We start from the raw sequence: 25000 nt of genomic DNA on the forward strand, positions 1-25000 counted from the left end.
TACATGAGTGTATGAGTATGTGTGCATTTGTGTGTGTGTGTATTTATGTGTGTTTGTATGTGTGCATGCATTTGTGTGTGTGTGGATTTGTTATGTGTGTGCATTCATGTGTGTTTGTATGTGTGTATGCATTTATGTACTTGTATGTGTGTGTATGTGCTTTCTTTGTATGTATGTGTGTGTGCTCACGGCCTCATATAATCAGCAGATAAGGAAATCAGCAGAGACTGATGAACTGAGTGGCAGAAGTTTGTCAGTGAACTGTAATGTTTCTTCAGCGATGCGAGAGAGATCACACTCCGGCCGCCTGCAGTCCTTCCTCTCCTCGCTGAATAAATCACACTGTTTATCTCACGACGCATACGCCAAATTCCAGACTGACACCGCCAAAGCCGTCTTCCATATGCCTAACAATGTTTAATTGAGTTTGGAGAGAGATTCGCATCGATGTCCGCGAGGCACGTCTCACTCTGCGATCACTCGCTTTTAAGCGTAAATAAGACAACATGCCAATAACCATCTGTGTTACTTGTTAAAGCACATGATGAGGGAGTGTTTCTTTTCCTGTAGTGTGAAACGTATCTGCTTGTCTTATATGAATGATCGGCAAAGTCACGAAGCTCACAGATCTGCCTAAAACACATACAGAAAGTTATTCTCACTAGGGTTGGGTCAAAAGACGATCATCATCATCCATCGCCATCACGATGCTGAGCCGGCATCGCATTTCCCTGCCCCGGCCCTGTCGCAGCAGCAATCCGCTCTCGAAAAACACACACTCAGGTCCTGTTTGCAGTAATACGTCTTAGTTTTAAAATGCCAAATTTAGAACGAAAACAATCCACGTCCACATTGGCGTTTACCAAGCATTTCTGAACAGCTTTCCTTCCATATTATACCACTGAAAACGCACATCACGTGACCACACACTATCATGCGCTGCAGAGTAGGCGCACGTCAGAGCTCCAGGCAGTCAGTGGGAGCTTTGAGCACAAAAGCCCAGAGAACAGTGCATGTCAGACAGTTGATCAAGGATGTACCGCTAGATGGCGTCTCACTATAGTTATTAAAGGTGATCTTTAATTCATCTGACGACTCTTCGGTCTTTTGAATCTATCAGGTAGCGTGTCACAGCGTCAGTACACTGCTTCAGTCTTTAACTCTTACGCTTCTACTTGGTAATTTTAATGTACACCTCAACTGTTACTGTTGGTTGTGCAAATTTTTAACCGACGTGGATGTCATTATAACGACACAGATCACTCTGCCTATTCATGCCAGAGTCCTGCGGAAAAAGTGATTGACAGGTGGTCGTTTGTGTGTAGATTATCTTTATTTATTTATGACTTGGTCATGGGTAAAACAAAGACCATGCAGGTCAGGTAGTTGAAACAGTAGGCCACAAATAATTAATCCGTTATGAATTAATTAATTATTCATAAATAATTAAATTACCTCCGCCTATGACGACGATCCCAGCGTCCAATACGATGTTTCGCATTAGACATCGTACGATACCAAACTGGTAGACTTCGCCCAACTCTAATGCTTACAAACACATACAGTGTAAGTCAAAATTATTAGCCTCGTGTGATTTTTTTTATTTATTTATCCAATATTTCCCAAAAGATGCTGAACAGATTCAGGAATTTTTCACAGTATTTCCAATAATATTTGTTCTTCTGGAGAAAGTCTTATTTGTTTTATTTTGGCTAGAATAAAAGCAGTTTGAAATAGTTTTAAAAGCATTTTAAGGTTAATGTTATTAGCCCGCCTTTGAGCTATTTTTGTTTTCAATTGTCTACAGAACAAACCACGGGCCTCGCTAAACCCCATTTACTGAGGCTTAAGCCCCAGTAGAAGTCGCCAGTGCCCCAGTAAATGCTTTAAGATACTAATAATATTTTCTAATGTAATATTTAATTATTAAAGAGAGAGATAAAGAGAGAGAGAGAGATAGAGAGAGAGAGGAAGATATTAATAGGAAGCTATGAAATATTATTGTATTTATGCATATACATTTATTTACAAAATTATTAAACTTATGATAAACTTATTATTAAACAAAATTAAACTTATAATAATGGTCCAAAAACCAGTACACTCAAATTTATATGTTATAAAAAATATTAAATACAATTTTAAAAAAAAGAGGAAAAATCAAGAGAAGCAAAAAAAAAAAGGAAATATTTTGTTGAAATTTTGTAGTTTGTAATTCATTTTTGCAATATTTTGCTTGAGTTTAATTGTATTATCTTTCAATTTCTAAATATGTTTGTTGACTAAAAAATTATTTTAATAAATATATCTGTTTTGTAAATCTGTTGTTTAAATGCACCAAAATACACTGCCTATATTCATTTTCAAAATGGGCTGTACTCAATTCTGCTGAGCACTGTGTATATACACACTGTAAAACCCAACAGTCAACTTTATCAAATAAAATGAGTGTAGTTAACTTAAAATGCACTGAAAGTTAACTCTACTCATCTGAAGAGTTTTGAACTCAGTGTTGAAGGTGATGAGTAAATTAAATAACTCACTACTTTAACTTATATAAAGCAAGTTTACAGCACTCATTAGGATTAGTTTTTGCTACGGGAAGCAAGGAGATGTTCACAGTATGTCTGATAATATTTGTTCTTCTGGAGAAAGTCTAATTTGTTTTATTTCGGCCAGAATAAAAGCAGTTTTTAATTTTTAAAAAAATATTTGAAGGTCAATATTATTAGCCCCTTTACGTTAGATTTTGTTCACTAGTCCACAGAACAGAAATTGGGGAAAATAAACAGGGGGGCTAATAAGTCTGACTTCAACTGTATGTATATATATATATATATATATATATATATATATATATTTATATTTATTTTTGAGGGGGCTTTATGTCTAGCAATGCTCTTAAAACAAACCATTGTTCAATGACTTGCCTAATTACCCTAATTTGTCCTAACCCTAAAAATCAACCTAGTTAAGTCTTTAAATTGCGCTTAAAAATATTAAATAAAGTGTTTACTGATACAGTGAACCGCCTTCTGCTGGACTGACTTCGTAACTTTGCAGAAATACTACAGATAAAGGAAGCTGAATGTGTAAACAGCATAACAAGACCCTTAAGGCTCGTCTGGTGCACCCAATAAGCTAAATCATGACCTTTTGAAATCTCCTGATTAGCATTCCCTCGCGACAAATGGAAAAAGTACAAGTAAACTATCAGACCGCCGTCCGACCAAAAGCACACACCGCTGCCGGAGGAATATAAATGTAATTACAAATATAATCTGGTCCACAATCAGTCCTGTGATCTGCCTTTGAACTCTGCAAGCTAATTGGTCCAGTCAAGCGGTGAACTGTTACAAAAGACTCCGCAACATAATGAGCTCGTTTGACAAAGCGGAACGACAATGCTAATTATTTTGTAACAAAATTACTGCCACAATGAGAGGGGAAAGATCAGCTGCGATTATGAGCAACACACATTACTGCGTCTTAAAAAGAAAAAAAAAAAAAGTGAAATGTTGGAAAATATATGGAAAGCCCGAAGGCGAACTCAGGCAGAGTTAATGGAAAAAGAGTTGCACAAATCAGTGACGGAAAATCAATTAATTAATCAAGTTTATAAGGTAAGCATAGGAACACACAGAAAACACATGACAGCTGTTACACTAAAGCACATCTATACTAAAGCACAAATAAAAGACTACAACGTACAAAGGTAAACAAGTAAATGTTGTTATTATATCAAAATTAACTTGCATTGTTGTATTATATTTAGTAAATACAGATAACAAAGATTTGAATATTTTACTAAGTACATGTAATTTATTGTATATGAGTAGTTATCCTGGGAATAATATTTCTAAAGGAGCTGTTGACATGGAATTGAAGCAGATTTTGGTAAAAACCCAAATAATGCAAACATAAAAATTAAACAAAAATAAAATATGACATATGAGTTCTGTGTAATGAGAATAAAATGACTCGAGGAGAAATTGCTGAACTACTGAACCATATTTAATACTTTAAAACAAAGGTGCTGGCAGCTTAAATATGCCTCTCATAAGGAGAATAAAGTCACACGCAGTGCTCAAATGTGCGTTTCTCATAGACTTCCACACGGTGTCAAAATTTTGATGGTTCTGTGGGTCTCGTTTATCAAATCTGAGCTTTATTCTGTATTCTCTATTGGATTCGGCTCAGGTGATTGGCTGGGCCATTCTACAGCTTGATTTTCTTTCTCTGAAAGCATCTGAGAGTCTCCTTGGCTGTGTTTTGGAATATTGTCTTGGTGAAATGTCCACCCTGGTTTCATCTTCATCCTCCTGATAATGTAGATGTCGGACTGAAGCAGCTGATATTCATTTACACTAAGGAAGGGCAGAGGGTTGCTGAAGACCTACTGAGAGATTTCAGCTGCTGTCTGGGCTTTCATTGCCGGGAATACACCTCCCTTTCTTCATTTGTTCACTATTTTTTCCCTGCGTCATTTTATTTTATTATACACAACTTCATTTGTAAACTAATCAGTACTGTTTTCATTGCATAAATGGATTTCTTTGGTTGTTACCAACATCTGGTGAAAATTTTAAGCCAACGTCACCTTTAGAAATATTTTTACTGAGGGTTTTTAAACTCTCCGTGCTTGATTTTCTTTTTTGATGTTCTTTTTTGTTTACACGATTATGCCATCAAACCGTTGTATAAATGCAATATCACACTTGTAGCTATGTATTATGGCTGTATATCAGCACTGGTGGGACACTAAGACACAACACACACCTTCCGAGTGCTGATATACAGCAATATAGCACAGCTACTCCTGTGATTTATATACATATATATATATATATATATATATATATATATATATATATATATATATATATATATATATATATATATATATATATATATATATATACATACATCTTTATTGGTTGTTTTAGTTACTATTAATGATAAAGCTATAATTGAGAATCAGGATAAATATAAAATAAACATTGTTTTTTTTTAATGGGCATGGAAACAAAACATAAAAAAAGGAAAACAAAACAAAAACAAAGCAAAATAAAACATAAAATAAATATTCAATATAATATAATGTGTTGTCTAAAGTTCTAAAATTATTGTAACCAACAAAAGGAACAAATTAAAGCTAAACAAAAATATTAAAACAAAATCAACAAGCACATAAATGCAACTGAAAACTAAAATAAACTCAAATATCAGTTACTCGGTACTCCCTACTTATCCTGTTCCACAACAGTACAACATACAGTAATGAAGATTTTAATAGCATCACTGCAGAACGATATCTAGACTCATATGAGATTAAATTAACACATAGAAGCTGATATACAGCAGATCTTTTTGGCAAAGAATTTGCGAATGAAGCAGGATTCAATTGTATTCTCAATTCCCAGAGCACCGCAAACTTTAAAAACTCATGCCAGGGGCTAAAAACAAGAGGAAGTTAGCTGAGATAACCACCGTATATTACAACAGAGCCATGTCTCTGAGCTTAAACCGTATCGGGAACCCAAACAATCCCCAGGAAGAAGACTGGACGGGAAATCTGAGCAGAAACAGAGGTGGGCTAGTCACTGATTAGCTGCTAATGCAAGCTAATAGCTAACCTCGTCAACTTCAATAGAGACGCCGGATGAGAAGCACTCAAGGTGCTCAATGACTTTTAAAGGGATAGTTCATTCAGTCATTCATTTTTATTTAGCTTAGTCTCCACAGCGGAATGAACCGCCAACTATTCCAGCATATGATTTATGCAGTGGATGCCCTTCCAGCTGCAACCTAGTACTAGGTAACAGCCATCCACACTCCCATTCACACACACACACACACTCACACACTATGGCCAATTTTTAGTTTCTCCAATTCCCCTGTAGCGCATGTGTTTGGACTTTGGGGAAACCGGAGCACCCGGAGGAAAACCACATAAAAAAATTAAAAAAAATGGTTGCATCTTCATGCGGACTTAAAGAACAATTCATTAAATACAAATACAAGCAAAAAATCCCCTTATTTTTAAGAGCATAATGTTTGCATTGGCTATTTCTGCTCTGTCTACAAATACATGCAGCCTGATTAGCCCAGTGTAAATACACAGAGGAGGATGAAAGAGACTGATGTATCTCTTTTTTTCAGACGTGGTTATGTTGCCCACACACTTCTTCCCATGCACATGCAATAATGGCCCCCCTGCCATGGTGGTCCGCTCAGTCACATTACATATGGTGGACAGGGCTGCACGCATGCAACAGGCATAAACTAAAGGCCTCATAATGGTCAGTGTGTTTTTGCAGAAACACAGACTGACTGAAACCCTTGATGAGGGATGAAGCATTCGGTTTGTTGAGGACTAACGAAGGATGGGAGGTTTTGAAGGAGGGGGGGGGGGGACACAGCTGCTTACAATTTACTCGATTGTGACTAAAACAAATGCCACTGATGGCAACACTTCATCAACTTCACTCCAAATCACGCCTGCGAGCTCCAGTGCAGTTCTGCGTATTTTTACCCCATATTTTCTCTCCTATACGTGATACAGTGCCCCCCTGAAAAAAGATGGAAGTACGAATGTTGATTAATCAGAGCCAGCTGGATTCAAGGTCATCTGGTCCTCAAATTCAAGAGAAACCAGATTACTATAATAGGAGTAAAAGAAAATATTCTTGTGCTATTTCATTTTAAACCTAATTCTGTCCTTGAAAAATGTGCATGGGGTATTTGTCATTAAAGGGCTCCTATTATCCTTTTTTTTACTACAATTTCAGCCTCCTGCTGTTTGAGCATGAAAAAAAAGTTGTAAAGCCCAAAGTCACTCCAGCATTTCTCTTTTGTTTCTCTTTTCTCGTTTTTAATTTAACTTAAACCACTCCATTGCAGTCCTGAGTTTATCCCTTATTTAGATACACCTAATTTGAATAATTATTTCATATTTTGAATGCAGTTATTTTAATGAAATAATTCAATAAACATATTTATGTATGCATATTTATTTAATAATAAAGTATTAATAAATAATAAACAACATATACATTGTTTTAAAAATCATTTAAGCTATTGAAACTGTAAACAGTGTGTTGTCTACAATGCGTCACAGATCTGATATATCACCAGATGGATGGGGCAACCATTACTGCATCCAAAATGGTGAAAAGCCTTGGAGTAACGATTGATGACCAACTAAACTTCTCTGACCACATTTCTAGAACTGCTCGATCGTGCAGATTCACACACTATAACATCAGAAAGATCCGACCCTTCTTATCTGAACATGCAGCTCAACTCCTTGTTCAAGCTCTTGTTCTCTCCAAACTGGATTACTGCAACTCTCTACTAGCTGGGCATCCAGCTAACTCTATCAAACCTCTTCAGCTGCTCCAGAACGCAGCAGCACGAGTGGTCTTTAATGAACCTAAAAGAGCACATGTCACTCCACTGCTCATCCGTTTGCACTGGCTGCCAGTTGCTGCTCGCATCAAATTCAAAGCTCTGATGTTTGCTTACAAAGCAACCTCTGGCTTTGCTCCTTCTTATCTGCTCTCACTTCTGCAGATGTATGTGCCCTCCAGAAACTTGCGTTCTGTGAATGAACGTCGCCTCGTGGTTCCATCCCAAAGAGGGAAGAAATCACTTTCCCGAACGCTCGCATTCAATCTGCCCAGTTGGTGTAATGAACTCCCTAACTGCATCAGAACGGCAGAGTCACTCGCTGTCTTCAAGAAATGACTAAAAACTTAACTATTTAGTCTCCACTTCACTTCCTAATCTGCAATTGCCTCTCTGGATATACCACTAACTACTCAAAAAAAAAAAAAAAAAAAAATACTAATACTACTAATACTTCCCTTCTTAGACTTTACTGACCTGAAACTTGCCTATAGCACTTAATCATTGTTGCTCTTATAGTTGTGTAAATTGCTTCCTTGTCCTCATTTGTAAGTCGCTTTGGATAAAAGCGTCAGCTAAATGACAAAATGTAAAAGATATACACTGTAAACACTTACATGATGACAAAGCCATGATAAACTCTATATATATATATATTCTATACACTTAGGAAAATTATATATATATATATATATATATATTATTTTCCCAAGTGTATAGAACTACTGTAAGAAATTATCAGTATTTGGTACAGACTTGAACTGTCAATCTAATCCTGTTTATATGAAATGAACCTGCTCCTACGCAGGCTTGAGCTACCAGAACTGTTACTATGACAACAAGTCTCAGATGAGTTTTGAAGAACTTAACGATCCTGTATCATGTCAAATCATAAATAACCAAATCCAGCTAATTGAGTTATTCACGTATGAAGAACGGACCCCAGCTTTTAGTTAGTCAATGGTGCTGTCTACTTCAGTGACCTTAAAATAGCAACACGCCAACAATGCGCCTTAATACACCTGCTTTTCAGACCAGCACACCCATGGGTGCACATATAAGCACAAATATATTTGCTATTTAAACAAAGTAGACTTGAAACGAATTCTTGTGCAGGCTGAATCTAGCAAAATACCTATTCTTTTGCATCTGACGCCACATTGCACCGGGTGTATGATAAAACCCATGGTGTGCTCTCGCTTTTCCCCATATATTAGGGACACCTGAGAGTTAAATTACATTTTGTAACACGTTTTTTTAAAATGTATTATACTTTTATGAAATTCTGGGAGGCTTTCTTAAAGATTTGATTTTAGACACCTAAATATGAAAGTTTGGAAAAGTATGGAAAAGTCTAGCATGATTAAATCTACTCTATGCTCCACACACACAGATTTTATTATAATATTTCCCCTTATAATACCTACAAATAAAAAAAACAATGACAGAATTGAAATATTTGGCTGAAAATTTCCATTAACATCACCAAGTCCGTCAGCCAAGAAGCTCTCCTCATAAACGCCTTCAGTGAGAATGAAGTCATCCAGCGGTGTGTATGCGTTAAACAGCGCCGCAGATGAATTTCATAAACATCCTTGAGGGTCAGGTGTGCTAAAAAGCAGCCCGTGCCCTCCCTGCCAGGAATAGATAGGCTAATGGTGGCGCGTTATGAAAATTAATCTGGCCAACCTTTGCGCTGCCTTCTCCTTCTGGATCACTAAAAGCCCCTGTCAAAACGTCAAGAGGAATTAGCCATGGCTGCGCTTGGCCGCGGCCCATCTCCAGTGCTCTTCCCGGAGCCCGCGGCTGGACACGTCACCTCCAATAGCCATCAGCGCCACCTATCACCCCATCCATAATTTCATAAGTGTGTAGAAATGGCCTCTTATAATCAATCAAAGCTCAAATGTGTGTGTGTGTGTGTGTGTGTGGGGGGGGGGACTTATAAATGTGCAATGTTAAACTGCACATAATGTAATAGTTAACACATTATTAGCGTAATGTACATTAATATGCATATTATTATTAGTCGCACCTATCACCCATGTGTAGCAACTCATAATATAATAACTGCATGCAATGTTAAACTGCACATAATGTAGTAGTACATTCTTATTGTAATGTATATTATTATGCATATTAATATAACCACACCGATCACAGCAAGCATAATTTCATAAGCGTGTAAAACTGGCCTCGCATAATGCAATGTAAAAGAGCATTATTATTATTATTATTATTATTATTATTATTAATACACATTTTTTAATATTTTCCATTAATATACATTATTATGTTAGGTTTAAGGGTAACGCACTGGTGCAGTAGGTAGTGCTGTAGCCTCACAGCAAGAAGGTCACAGGTTTGAGCCTCGGCTGTGTCAGTTGGTGTTTCTGTGTGGAGTTTGCATGTTCTCCCTGCATTCGCATGGGTTTCCTCCGGGTGCTCCGGTTTCCCCCACAGTCCAAACACATGCGGTACAGGTGAATTGAAGAGGCTAAATTCTCCATAGTGTATGAGTGTAAATGAGCGTGTATGGATGTTTACCAGAAATGGGTTGCAACTGGAAGGGCATCCGCTGCGTAACAACTTATGCTGGATAAGTTGACCCCGTGTGGTGACCCCGGATTAATAAAGGGACTAAGCCGAAAAGAAAATGAATGAATGTTAGGTTAACTACGTTGGGTTAATTAGACAAAAATAATTTCTTAAGGAGGCTAAAAATATTGACCATAAAAATTAAAAATAAAAACAGCCAAAGTATATGATATAAAAGTTCATACAATAAAAAAATATATAGAAAATATTGAAATTTGAGACTCTCCATGTTTGATTTAGTGGGGGCACTAAGAAAACTAACAACACACACCTCCCACCAGTGACGTTATACAGCCATATCGTAATGCTAATCGTGTGATATTGCGTTTATACAACAGTTTGACGGCATAATTGTGTATATAAAAACAAAATCAAACATAGAGAGTCTCAAAAACCCTTTTGAATGAGGAACTACTTTATTCCGCGTTGGATTCAAATCATAAGCTGACAGTTAAACAGCTGAGCAAGCATCTTTTAAACTTTAGATCTGTAGTGTCTGCTTTTTGCTGGCTGTTGTGGGCGGAGTAATACACAGAGGGTAAAGAGGCTGTACGGGTGCTTCTATTGCTTAAATATATCACGGCTGTCAGACAATCAGATTAGAGAACCAGACAGAACTGTTGTATAAATAAATAAATAAATAAATAACTATATATATATATATATATATATATATATATATATATATATATATATATATATATATATATATATATATATATATATATATAATTATTATTATTATTATAATTAATAAAATTAATAATTAATAAAATATTGAGCTCATAAAATAATACCAATTTGTGCTTTATGAGGAACATGTTACATTACAAATATATAAATATTGCATAATAATATTGCATATATAAATATTGCATTTATATAAACATAAAAAAACCTTATGATCTATGATTGCATAAGTTGCCACTGTGTTTTTGTTATGCAGCACATTTCTCAAACAATAACCTATTACATTAAAATGTGTTATTACATAAAAACATATACATTATTACAGTACATTATGAGCTCAGTATTCACTTATTCACTCAGAACTTTTATTAATCAGGGATCGCCACAGCGGAATGAACCTCCAACTTATCCAGCATGTGTTTACCAGCAGCAACCCATCATTGGGAAACACCCTTACACTCTTATTCACACTCATACACTATGGACAAATTAGCTTACCCATTTCACCTACAGCACATGTCTTTGGACTGTGGGGGAAACCGGAGCACCTGGAGGAAACCCACGCCAACACATGGAGAACATGCAAACTCCACACTGATGAGTCATCTGACCCAGCCGAGGCTCAAACCAGAGACCTTCTTGCTGTGAGGCGACAGCACTACCCACTGTGCCACCCCTTATGAGCTCAATATTTGATTACATTTTGATAAAATGATTACATAATGAACAGCTTATTACATATATAATGTAGTACCTATCACATTATGAACAGTCTGTGAGTTGCTAACCCGTGCGCTAACCCGTGGCTCGACACCTAGAAGTAAATCTGTAATTGATTTTCCTATCTGTCAGTCTCCCTGGTGGGAAACTTTGACTATGGCATCAGCACACAGTAGGCAGATTATTATTATTATAACGGAGCCGTTTCCCTCAAGAATTCCCTGCTATCAGCTCAAGGTGAGAATGGGGAGGAAGAAAGAGCGCTGTAGTTACTAAACAATAGGCCGACGTGGGAAATATGACACACAAACGCATGCAAACATGAGCAGGTTAGCGGATGCCAGCACTCATAACTGTCTGTCTTCAGCCTCGAAGGGCTCCAGGTGGTCCACAGGCCTGGAAAACATGCAGCTTTGGGGGGGGGGTTTGAGCTGGAAATGTGTTGGGCTCAAAGCCAGAGCCCATAGAGGAGAGTGTCAGAGTGTAAGAAGCAGGGTTTGGATGATCTGAATGAGTGGGCACAGAATGACTGTCCTCATAATGCTCTCACTATTGTTGTGTTTCTATTACTGTACAGGATGTGGAGGCATCAACACTGGTGTGACAACACAATTCAGTTATATTATTAATATGTGTTAATGTCAAGAGAAAACCTTTGTTTTATGGTATCCTATAATTAATATATTAAAACAACATATACAATAATTAATAATAAATATATAGAGAGCTACTCAAGATATTTTATGGCATGAGTTCATCATAAACACAAACACAGCAATAAAACCTGCTATTACTTCCTTAATAAAAATGCACAATAAAATGAAAAATACATACAGAGACCATTATAAATAAATACATTAATACAATAAATAAATAAATTGATTAATATATATTTAATCAATTATATATTTATTTATGTAATGTACTGTTATGCTGTCATAAACACAGTAAAGCATTTTAAATATTATTTTGATTATTTTACAATTAATAATTTACATATAATAATAATAAAAATGATGATAATAATAATAATTATTATTATTAATATTATTATTTGTAAATTCTTCTTCTTATTATTATTATTATTATATTAAATTCACTGTCAAACAAGCTCTTGTGCATATATTTGTGTGTCATTAACAAAGTACAACAGCAACATTTAAAATTTTTATTTTGATTAATTTATATTAATTAATAATTTACATAATAATAATAATAATAATAATTATTATTAATCATATTATTATTATTATTATTATTATTATTATTATTATAATTATTATTAATATTAATATAATAAACCTACTGTTATACCAGCTCTTGTGCATGTTTGTTTCAAACACAGCAAAACAGTAACATTATTTTTAAAATTGTATATTAATTATTCATTTACATTATTATTATTATTATTATTATTATTATTATTATTATATGTAAATTAATAATTAATATAAAATAAAAAAAATAATGTTACTGTTTTGCTATTTGAAACAAACATGCACAAGAGCTGGTATAACAGTACGTTTAATATAATATTAATAATAATATTAATCATAATTATTATTATTATTATCATAATTGTACTTTTATACAAGCTCTTGTGCATATGTTTGTCATAAACACAGTAAAACAGCAACATTTTAAAATATTATTTTAATTATTGTATATTAATTGATAATGTACATAAAAATTAATTAAATAAACAATAATAATAATAATAATAATAATAATAATAATTATTATTATTATTATTATTATATTAAATGTGTTGTTGTACAAGCTCTTGTGCATATGCTTGTCATAAACACAGTAAAACAGCAACGTTTTAAAAAATGATTGCAATTATTGTTTAATAATTAATAATTTACATACTAAATAATAATAATAATAATATGTAAATTATTATTTATGTATTATTGCTGTTGTTATTATTATTATTATATGTAATATCAAAATCAGGCGGATCAAAATCAGTGATGTATCGCAGAACTGCAAGTGCAATGATGACGCTTCGGTTTCTCATTATTATTATTCATAGAGGATTTTTCTTATCCTATGAAAGCTGTGTGTGTGCAGTAAGCATTTTGTCAGGAGAGCAATACGAGAATTGGAGAATGGCGGACGTTGTCTTTTATCAGGAGTTCGTTTACGTTTAGACACATCGCCTTGCTGATGTGTTCGCCTAAATCCTCCAGATTACCAGCAGGGCTAATGGTTAAAATAGACAGGGCAAGAGACCGGCTGCACTGAGTCTGCATTCAGACCCGGGGATTGAGGGAGAATTCCTCATTTATAGTGTTTATATGAACAAGATTATCTTTATAATGATTTAAATTGTGGTTATCTGTATATGAAATTAAGAATAACAAATGTAGCAGGGCATTCAATTACTGTTTATTTCTTTGCATTTTACTTTATAAACTATAAAATCATGCGTCTCCCACTCATTTTGTGAGCTGACTGACAACAGTTGTTCGCTCCCCTGCTTCTCCCCTGCTAGCCACACCCACTCCTGCCCTTTGCTCGCAGAGCTCCGCCCATTATGATGCATCTTTTGAAAAAATTCAGAGGTAGACCTGAACTGAAAGTGGGGGGTGTCATGACCCTTTAACTATGTTTTCACGAATGCACTTCAAATATTACACAAAACACGTAAATATTTGTGGAAGAAGTCCTGTGTATGTATAATTATGTGTGTGCAACTTAAAATAAAAATCGATAATTAAAGCCGCTGCTCCAATCCCCCATATTCATGGACAGAAAAAAGCACATCTGCCTAGAAACAGCGTCTCTAATAACTTGAGAGCCCCGAAGCCGAAATGACTGCAAATGTGTCTCACGCTGCAACAAAAATAACAACAGCTCTTTCATTCAAGGGCCTCCATTTAGTCCCGCGGCCCCAAAAGAAGCTCCATTATCGGGACGCTGCGTTCCGTTCGCCGGCACAAAAGAAACAAACAATCCATACGTGATCAATTTAATGCACTCTTATAAAAAGCTCTTGACCGTTTTACACCAATGACATCTAAGAGCTTTCCCAGAACTTCTACCTCCCCGGATGCCATTTACCTAATTAGAGAGTTGGCTAATTTTCCGGCCAGTGATGTTTGGGTTTAATTACAAGTCTGCTATTTTGGTTTTGTGGACACTCACCTCTCCTGTTCCAGTCTCATTCTTTGCATCTCCTCCTCGCTGGCCGTCATCTCCTCCATCTTGCTTTTACTCGAACCCTTGCGCTCCATTTTTTCGTCTTTGCGGTTTTTGCCAAACCTGCGGAGGCAGAGACAGAGTGGGAGGAATTAAGATGGATTATGCTGTAAATTGTTTGCATTTAAGATGTTTAGAGGAGTAAAACCGCGCTTTTTCACTATAATATTACTGCTGGAATACCTGGAGGAAATTAAACTGTCAGATGGTTGACAAGTCTAACAGAAGATTGGCTTTACATTCAGTGCATCCAGTCTTCTCTTTTCCATACAACAAAGCTGATAATGATGCAGTATATAAGAATCATTTAATCTTTAATAAAAAAGTAGCAGGTCATATTAATAACAAGACTTTGTGTTACTTAATGCATTGATAAACAATAAAGTCGCACTGACAAAATCAGTCAATAATAAAGATAATAAAAATGGAAATTGAGCAATCAGTTCTGACATATTTCATAACTGTAGTTATGCTTCAAAGACTATTCAGGGTTTAGTTACAGCCCACCACTATTGGACAATAGAAAATTGATATAAGATATCTTTTGGATGTGGTGGAACGGGAGATTGGCATCATGGATGTGCAGCTGACAAATCTGCAGCAACTGTGTGATGCTATCATGTCAATATGGAGCAACATCTCTGAGGAATATTTCCAGTAGCTTGTTGAATCTATGCCACGAAGGGTTAAGGTCTGAAGGCAAAAGCGGGTCCAACCTGGTACTAGTAAGGTGTACCTAATAAAATGGCCAGTGAGTGTCTATATGTATATATATGAGCAATTCCAGCGTTATGGATGTGACATTTGCAGTAAAAAACTCAAAACATAAATTCGCATAGAAAGTGTTTGTTAACATTGTATTGAATTTTTTGTTTATATTTTCCAGAAGAACTGACCACAGAGTTACGGGACCAGAAAAATATCAGTCTGTAAACATGTTTTGTTCTTTAAATGAGAAATAAACATGCGTTATGGATGTGCCAAAAACAGTCTGCAGGTTTACAGTATACAACATACTTTGTAGAAATTCTGTGAATTAAACTGCACAGCCTAAAATAAATAATGCTAATCAAAAGGAGAAGAGTTTCATTTTATTTAAAATCTTCACAATTATGAGGAAAAAGTGTGGTTACGGATGTGAATTTGCCACTTGTGTGACTGGTAAATCATACAGAATAGTTTGAAAACATTGACAGATGCATTTTTGAGCTGTTTTGAAGTACTGTAAAAATCTTGCTTACCCAAAATACCTAGAAATTGTTTACGTACTTTGGTGAAAACAAATATTTTTCATGGCAAGGTTGACATTTGCACGGAATTGCTCATATATTTATTTATATCAGTCCCTCCAGGATTTCGCGAGACTTAAATTCTTAAAATTTGCAGCAATATTTGAGGCCTTATTTTCCGATGATGTAACGTAAAACAAATTATAAATAAATTACTAATCATATATATATATATATATATATATATACACGCACACACACACACACACATATATATATATATATATATATATATATATGTGTGTGTGTGTGTGTGTGTGTGTGTATAAATATATATTACAGACAAGTCTTTATTTTCTTTCTCTCTCTCTCTCTCTCTATATATATATATTTTTTTTATTTTTTTTTTAGTCCTAGACCCAGACACTGGGTTCTATAACATAAAATAACACTTAATTTCAATATTCCAAATGTAACTACATAGCAATTAAACTCATTAACATATTAATAATGAAACTAATAAAAATAATACATTTAAAGAATCTTGTAGATATTTGTCAACTTTAGAGCATACCAACAATGCATGAACATAAGAATGCAAACAAAGCATTATATTAACAGCATGTCAACAGTACATCACCAAAAAATAGAACCAAATGCATTAATCATACACAAGTAATGCATCTACACACTATTAAAGGATACTGTATGATTAAAAAATAATCTTGTATCTATGTGTATAAACTGTGTGTGCACAACAGCTCAAAGATCAAAATCCTCTGAATCATTGCACAGATAAAAAAAAAGTAAAAGCAGTGTTGTTGTTTTTATAAGGATAGATAGGTCTATAGATCTGTGCAACTGCCTTGACTCAGGTGTGCTCTGCAGGTGCAACTGATGTGAAAACTGGTGTCCTGACATTTTATCCTACCCATCAAATTATGCTACTAACACTGTATTTGAATGGTTCTGAGTTTGCGGTTTGAGAGATTAGGCAGGTTAGGGGGCAGCTTCATACCACACTATTCCTCATTCAAATTGATCTGATGGGTTCGCTGTTTCTGCTCATGCGCAGCACACGCGAGCACACACACCTTTCGGCTCTGCTACGTGCGCTGAGAAAGAGGCGTGACACTATGCTTGTGTTATGTGCTGTGCCTGCAACAAGTCTTTATTTAACTAATTACACTCACCTCCATTTTTTTAGAGTCTTTCGGAGTAATATTTGTAGGTAAATGCGGCTTTGTTTGTGTACTCATAATTACCATGCGGTTTCTTCTTCTGCTGGTTAAATGCTGAGTTACAGCGGTGTATACTGCCACCTATGCGTTGATGTGTGTAAAATCATGGCTTAGCCAGGGTTATTTGCGTCCACATGGCCTTTGTTTTATTTTATTAATTCCAAGAATCTGTATAATACTACAAATAATACAGTAAAAGAGAAAAGTTCTTTAACACAATACCCACGTTATATAAACAGGATAAAGAGCAAAACCCCCAAAAATTATATATGAAAATAATAATATTATTAATAATGCAATAACCACTACCATAAAAATAGATAAACATTCAAGTAGCATGTAAGATCTCATTATATTTTCCCAAGAAAGAAGTCCATTTCTCATCGTCAATTAATCTAAGTGATTTATTAAATGTTTTATTTCACATAATAAGTCTACAAGAGTTAGATCTTTTAAAGAAACGTCTGTTTGTGTAAGTAAATATTGCCAGCAAGTATAAGAAAGTTCACAGTAGCTTCTAACAACTTGTTTTAGTTTTCAAAATAACAAAGAGCATCCTTAAAGGTGCAGTGTGGTAAAGTCTAGATCGGATATGCGGCCGGCTGGAAGTGCAATATGCACAGTATTATAGCAGCATTTGTTATGACACTGTATAACAATCATTAATATTTTTACAGTGATGTGATGGTTGGGTTTAGGGTTGGGGTAAGCGTTAAAAAATTTAATTTATTGGGTAATTTAATCTGTACAACTACTGTTTTTACATTACTGCGACAGTTGCGTTTAGGGTTGGGGTGGAGGTAGACATTAATAAAACACAATAAATAAACACCTTGCATGTTATGATCACCAGTGATCTAGCGGCTGCAGATCGCCGGGAAACATGCAGTTCGCAATATGCCACATTATGGACTACAACTCCATACATGCACTCCACTCACACACACCTGTTTCAAGTTCCGATGATGAGCACACACAGCCAGAGGATCGTTACGAACTGATTACTGAATACTATGCACACACACACATTGCTGCTGAGTCTTGTTTATCTGTCTAGTGAACTTTAGGATGCATTTTCCGTGCCTTGTCCTGCTGTTTAACGATCTTTGTTTTGTTTGTTTACGTTGCCTGCTGCCAGCCTGTATTGACCTATCGCCTGTTATTCGACCACGACTCTTGATTCACTGTGCACATCTGTTTGCCCATGTGTTGATCGTTGCCTGCCTGATCATCTCTGCATAATAATCCTGCGTTTGGATCCGCACTCCCTGTTGTCAGCGTCACTTCACGTTACATTGCATAAGCTGTGACTCGCTTTTTCTTATTTGAAATTTGATCAAATGTGATTTAATACAAGGTACAGCTTTATAAATGAACATACATTTTTGAAATATAATATTAAAAAGGATTAAAGATTTAAGATGCTGATGGCTGTTACATGTCATCACTGTCTTGTGAAAAATGCTTAGAATTCTCAGAGTAAGTAGCATTGCTAGGGGCGAAAATTGAGTTGTGTATAAATAAAGCAATAACAGAGAGTGTACAAAATTCGTGGGGCGACAATATGAATTAGTGGCTTCAATAAAAGTACATTAACGCTCGATGAAAGTAATCATTTTCATTGACTGCGCTGCTTTCCTTGACGACTCTGCTCAAAATGCATGTGCATTGATTATGAAAATCTTGCTTTTAATAGATTTTAATAGTCTCTGGATGGAAGTGTGCTGGCATGTGCTCTGGTTTTCAACAGCACACTAACCACCGTACCCCCAGGTTTATTTTCTTAACTCTCTCGCTAAGGTTCAGCTAACCATAACTGAATTACCTCAGACAGGGTTGACTCCGGGCCGCTGGATTGAATATATTCATGAAATGGGAAACCCTTTTCCCCAAATATGTTTATTGTTCTACTTTACGCAGGCTGCTCCGGCACACAAATGACTCCTGGATCCCACACGGGACTCTGAGAGGAACTCTCATGTGGTTACATAAGCTTTCCCACAGGCGCTGTACATTACCTGATTTATTAACAACCTGACATCCCAGAATGCCATAGCAACTATCCAGAACACATTAACAACCAATGAGAAACCAACCATTCAGAACTCCATAGCTACTTCTGAGCAAACACTTTGACCATACGGGCATCTATCCCAAAAAAACTCACCTAGCAACTATACAGGACACCTTAGCAACCACACAGCAACACCCAGAATAACCTAGCAAACATCTAAAAGGCTACCATTTAAAATTGTATTGTATAGAATTCTGAAAGTAACAGATAGTAACAATCCTCCAGAACAGTTTAGCACTCCATGACAACAATCAAAACACCTTAGTGACCATTTAATATGTCCTAAAAACCATCCACAACACCTTAACAAACATTTAAAAATATCATAGCAGCCATTCACACCACCCTAGAAACATCATAACAACACACTAATGACCTTTAAACTTCTAGAATACATTAAAAGCCACCAACACCTTCACAACCATATAACAACACTCTCGCAACCTTTAACCTTCTAGAATACCTTAGCTGTCAGATAGCAACCACCTAAAACACCTTAGCAACCACATAACGACACCCTTGCAACTTGTTACCTTGTAGAACGTCTTAGTAGCCACATAGCAACCATTCAGATCACCTTAGCAACCACATGACAACAACCTAACAAGATTTAACCTTCTAGAACACCCCAGCAGTCACATAGCAACCACCCTGGAACACCTTAGCAACTACATAACAACACCTGTACAACTTGTTATCTTCTAGAACATCTTAGAAACCACATATCAACCATTCAGACCACCTTAGCAACCACATAATAACACCCTAGCAACCTTTAACATTCTAAAACATCTTAACAGCCACATAGCAACCATTCAGACCACCTTAGCAACCATATAAGTACACCCTCACAACTTGTAACCTTCTAGAACACCCCAGCAGTCACATAGCAACCACCCTGAAACACCTTAGCAACTGCATAACAATATTTTTATAACCTGTAACCTTCTGAAACATCTTAGCAATCACATATCAACTATTCAGACCACCTTAGCAACCACATGACAACACTCTTGCAACTTGTTACTTTCTAGAAAATCCGAACAGCCACATAGCAACCATTCCGACCACTATTGCAACCACATAGTAACACCTTAGCAACCTTTAACATCTATAACACCCCAGCAGCCTCATAGCAACTAACCGGAACACCTTAGGAATCTAATAACAACACCCTAGCAACATGTAAACTTCTAGAACACCTCAGCAGTCACATAGAAACACTGAACACCATTTACAACACCTTAGCAACCACATGAAAAATGTCCTGGCAACCACCACCTCAGTGAAGGCCTGTTTTTCAGATATGTTTATTGTCCTGCTCTCCAATGACTCCTCCACCTCACACAGGATTGCTGGAAATATTCTCCTTTGGTTAAATCGGCGTCAAAAGGCCAAACTTTCCACTTTTGTCCCTCAGATACTGTACATTACCTGATTAATTAATCAACAAATGGCCCGGTCTAGGCGTAAAAGTCTGCCGTGCGCATGCTAATAACAGCGAGGCTCAATCTATCACCGCTCTGGCTGACAACTCACCGTACATCTCAAGGACTTTTTCATTAACTCTGCTTAAATAATCTTCCTTTTCACCACATTCTCCCTCTCTCTCTCTCTCCCTCTCTCTCTCTCTCTCTCTCTCTCTCTCTCTCTCTCTCTCTCTCTCTATGCAGCCCATCAGGCTCTTAAAACAACACGTGGACAGATATGGAGGTTTTGGAAATGTATTGATGAGACCATTTTAAACTTCTAAGCTCGACGGCACACAAACAAGGTCAGAAGTAAATGTTCGGCCCTCTCAAAGCTTTGTAGATCTGAAGTGAATGCAAATTCTTTAACTCTTACAGTGAAACTCCAGTGGGAATCAACGTCAATTTGCAGATGAAATGGACTGAGGCAGTACTTGTGAACCATCCCTTGGGATCTACAACGGTAGTTTATTCATCTCTACAATGCCTGAGGCTTTAAGCGTAATTGTCATTAACAAATGGAGAGTGAAACTACTGAGACTCTGTAATGAACAACAAGACCGGTTTGTGTTTGATGTGCAGACAGTACTCCTGTGACCTGTGTCTCCCAGTTCACTACTTTCATTTTGCTAAACATGGAAACTAATCCACTCTGGCACGATCCCTAGACCTCACATCGAGAGTTTGTTTCCGCAATCAATCATCTTTACAAGAACCTCTTATAAAAACCCAATGAGCTGCCTTGGAAAGTACAGGAAGGTGGAACTCTGGACTTTGGATGTTATAAGTCAATGATTAGAAATCTAAATGTGCAAGGAAACTGGAAAATTGGAACTGTTAAGTTGACTTAATTTTCATTATTGTGCACATAATAATTTTAAGGTAATGGCTCGACTTCTTTTACAGTAAGTAAGGCAAACATTATAGTATGAGGATGCAGTGCCAGTGGCTGTAAGCAAGCATCAATGATTTGAACTTGATTTGAGCTTCGTTACCAATGCAGAGAGCTAAAGAGAGGTGTTTTACATGGGCTCTCTTTGGCTCATTGAAGCCACAGCCATATCACCCTGCAGCCCAAGACCGGTTTCTCACTGAAGCTGAGCAGGGCTGAGGCTGGTCAGTACCTGGATGGGAGATCACATGGGAAAACTAAGTTGCTGTTGGAAGTGGTGTTAGTGAGGCCAGCAGGGGGCGCTCAACCAGTCCTAATGCCCCAGTAAAGTGAAGGGGACACTATACTGTCAGTGAGCACCATCTATCGGATGAGATGTTAAACCGAGGTCCTGACTCTGTGGTGATTAAAAATCCCATGGCACTTCTCGTAAAGAGTAGAGGTGTAACCCCGGTGTCCTGGTCAAATTCCCTCTTGGCCTTAACCTTCATGGCCTTCCAATCATCCCCATCCACCAAATTGGCTCTATCACTGTCTCTCCACTCCACCTATAGCTGGTGTATGGTGAGTGCACTGGTGCTGTTGTCCTATGGCAGCCTTTGCATCATCCAAGTGGATGCTGCACACTGGTGGTGATGTAGAGACCCCCTCCCCCACATTACATAACATTACATAACATTAAGCCTTGACCGGGCCCTTTGTTTATTAATTAATTAGGTAATGTACAGTTTCTGAGAGACAAATGCGGAAAGTTTAGCCTTTCAACTCTGATTTGGGTGGTCTTAAGTGGTTGCCAGGACATTTTTATATGGTTGCTAAGGTGTTTTAGCAGATTTACAGTTGCTGAGGTGTTGTTGTGTGGTTGATACGTTGTTGTTGATGCTGGCCAGGACATTTTAAGACCGTTACTAATGTGTTCTGGGTGGTTACTATGTGGCTCTTGAGATGTTTTAGAAGGTTAAAAAGGTTTCAGGGTTTTGATGGTTGCTAGGACATTTTAAGATGGCCAATAAAGTGTGCTGGGATGTTGTTATGTGGCTGCTGAGGTGTTCTAGAAGGTTCAAGACTGATAGGGTGTTGTTATGTGGTTGCCAAGAGTTTCTAGGTCAGGGGTGTCCAAATTCGGTCCTGGAGAGCCGGTGTGCTGAAGAGTTTAGCTCTAACCCTAATCAAACACACCCGAACCAGCTAATCAAGCTCTTACTAGATACTAGAAACTTCCTGGCAAGTGTGTTAAAGCAAGTTGGAGGTAAACTCAGCAGGACACCGGCCCTCCAAGAGTTTAGAGACCCCTGTGCTAAGGGGTTTAAGGTTGCTAGGGTGTTATCATGTGGTTGCTAATGTGTTAAGGATTGTTACTAGGAACTATTAAAATGGCTACTTATGTGTTCTGTGTGGTTGCAAAGCTGTTGTAGAAGGTTGAGGACTGCTAGGGTGTTGTTATGTGGTTGCTAAGGTGCTTTAGAGGGATTGGGGTTGCTATAGTGTTGATATGTGGTTGCTAAGGTGTTGTGAATGGTTGCTAAGACATTTTAAGATGGCTATTGGTGTGTTCCGTGTGGTTGCTATGTGGCTGCAAAGTTTCCTTGCAGGTTGAAGACTGCTTTGGTGTTGTTATGTGGTTGCTAAGGTATTCCAGAGGGTTAAGGGTTGTCAGGGTGCTAACATGTGGTTGCTAATGTGTTGAAGATTGTTACTAGGACCAACTAAATTGACTACTAAGAGTTCCGTGTGGTTGCTAAGTGCCTGCAAAGTGTACAAGAAAGTTAAAGGTAGCTGAAGTGTTGATATGTAAATGATAAGATGTTGTGGATGCTTGCTAGGACTTTGTGAGATGACTATTAAGGTGCTCAGTGGGGTTGAAAATGGCGGCAAAGGTGTTGTACAAGGTTGAAGACTGCTAGGGTGTTGTTATGTGGTTGCTAAGGTGTTCTAGGGGGTTTAAGGTTGCTAGGGTGTTATCACGTGGTTGCTAACAAGTTGAGGATGGTTGCTAGGACATTTTAAGATGGCTCGAAAGTGATGGCTATGTGGATGCAAAGGTATTCTAGAAGGTTGAAGGTGGCTAAGGTGTTGATATGTGAATGATAAGGTGATGGTTGTCAGGTAATTTTAAGAAGGCTACTTCTAGGTTGCTGGGATGTTATTATATGTTTGCTAATGTCTTCCAAGACGTTGCTAGAGAAAAAATCAGCACTCTCTGCATTCACACTGCCTTGAAAGATCGCTTTTTGCTCCAATCTGACTGGGTTTCAATCCATCCCTTAACATGAGACAAACACAGAGAACCAGAACATGTTTTAGCCTCATATACATCTGAAGCTTTTATAAACCGGTCCATCCTTGACAACACCTCTTTGACTTGTGCGGCTAGAGCAAATGGTTTAAACAATCCCTAATAGCTTCAACAGTATTTTCTTGACTATAGTACACAGAAACAGAACCAGCTGAATGGCACCAGCATAATTAAGTGGTAAAGGAATCAGAGACGGCACAATGAACAGCCATACACAGAGACAATGTTCTTTGTCCTTTTGTTCTTCAGCTGAATGAGCTTCAATCAGCGGTATTGGTTTTGGCTGGGCGGTGTGTTGGCTCAGTGGCTGGCAGAGCTCACAGTGAGACGGGGCTTCAGCAGGTCAGAGTCAATGTCACCAGTAATAACGCCAGCCTGATGGAGCTGGATTTGGACTCAGCAGTAGGTGAACAGTCTATTTGTCCAGAAGTTTTAAAGCCGTTTGCTCAGGCCCTCGGGGTCAGTTTAACACTCGCTCACATCATCCTATTGCACTTGATTCTGTGTTACTGACACAAAGGTTGCAATGTATCAGAGATACAGTGACAAATCAAATGCAGGTGTAAAAGAATACAGTTCTTATCATCAACAAAATCACAGCAAGCACATATCAGTGCCCTGGTAACTGCCCAGAACACCTTAGCAGCCATAAAGAAATCCAAATAACAATGTCACATACTGTAGCAACACAGCAAAACTGTGGCAATCTCCCCTAAGAAATGTCCTAAGAAAGATCCAGATTGCTTTAGCAACAACATAGCGATGTCTTAGGAACAACATATTGAAACTACGCAGAACAACCGAGCAACCATATAGAATATGCTTCAGAAAACAAAAATACAACCAAGAAACAACCAGACTGCCCTAGAAACAACAACACCTCAGTGGGAACCATGCATAACATTAAAATAATCCAGCATCGTTTGGTGTGGTAACACATATCAAAGCTATTGTAATCACCTGACATACTTACAATTCAATCTAAAAGCATTAGAGCAGGGGTCACCAAACTTGTTCCTGGAGGGTCAGTGTCCTGCAGGTTTTAGCTCCAACCCTAATCAAACACACCTGAACAAGTTAATCAAGGTCTTACGCCCTATTCACACGGGGCTTCAGCGTCAACGCTTGACAGAGGGCGTGTCTGAAGTTGGAGCTGAAACGATCGTCATAGAAG

The 25000-nt window shown here is 37.2% G+C and overlaps 1 protein-coding gene across 4 annotated transcripts in view; it reads right to left on the reverse strand.

Moving 5' to 3' along the window:
- The window catches only part of pard3aa (par-3 family cell polarity regulator alpha, a), a 652414-nt gene that overhangs the window by 153007 nt on the left and 474407 nt on the right, over positions 1–25000 (reverse strand). For all 4 annotated transcript variants that reach the window (XM_073941362.1, XM_073941361.1, XM_073941360.1 and 1 more), the window contains one exon: positions 14572–14688. In XM_073941362.1, the coding sequence (XP_073797463.1) occupies positions 14572–14688 (117 nt within the window). The remainder of the gene's footprint in view (positions 1–14571; positions 14689–25000) is intronic.

This window comes from Danio rerio, chromosome 24, assembly GCF_049306965.1.
Source record: "Danio rerio strain Tuebingen ecotype United States chromosome 24, GRCz12tu, whole genome shotgun sequence".
Taxonomy (NCBI): domain Eukaryota; kingdom Metazoa; phylum Chordata; class Actinopteri; order Cypriniformes; family Danionidae; genus Danio; species Danio rerio.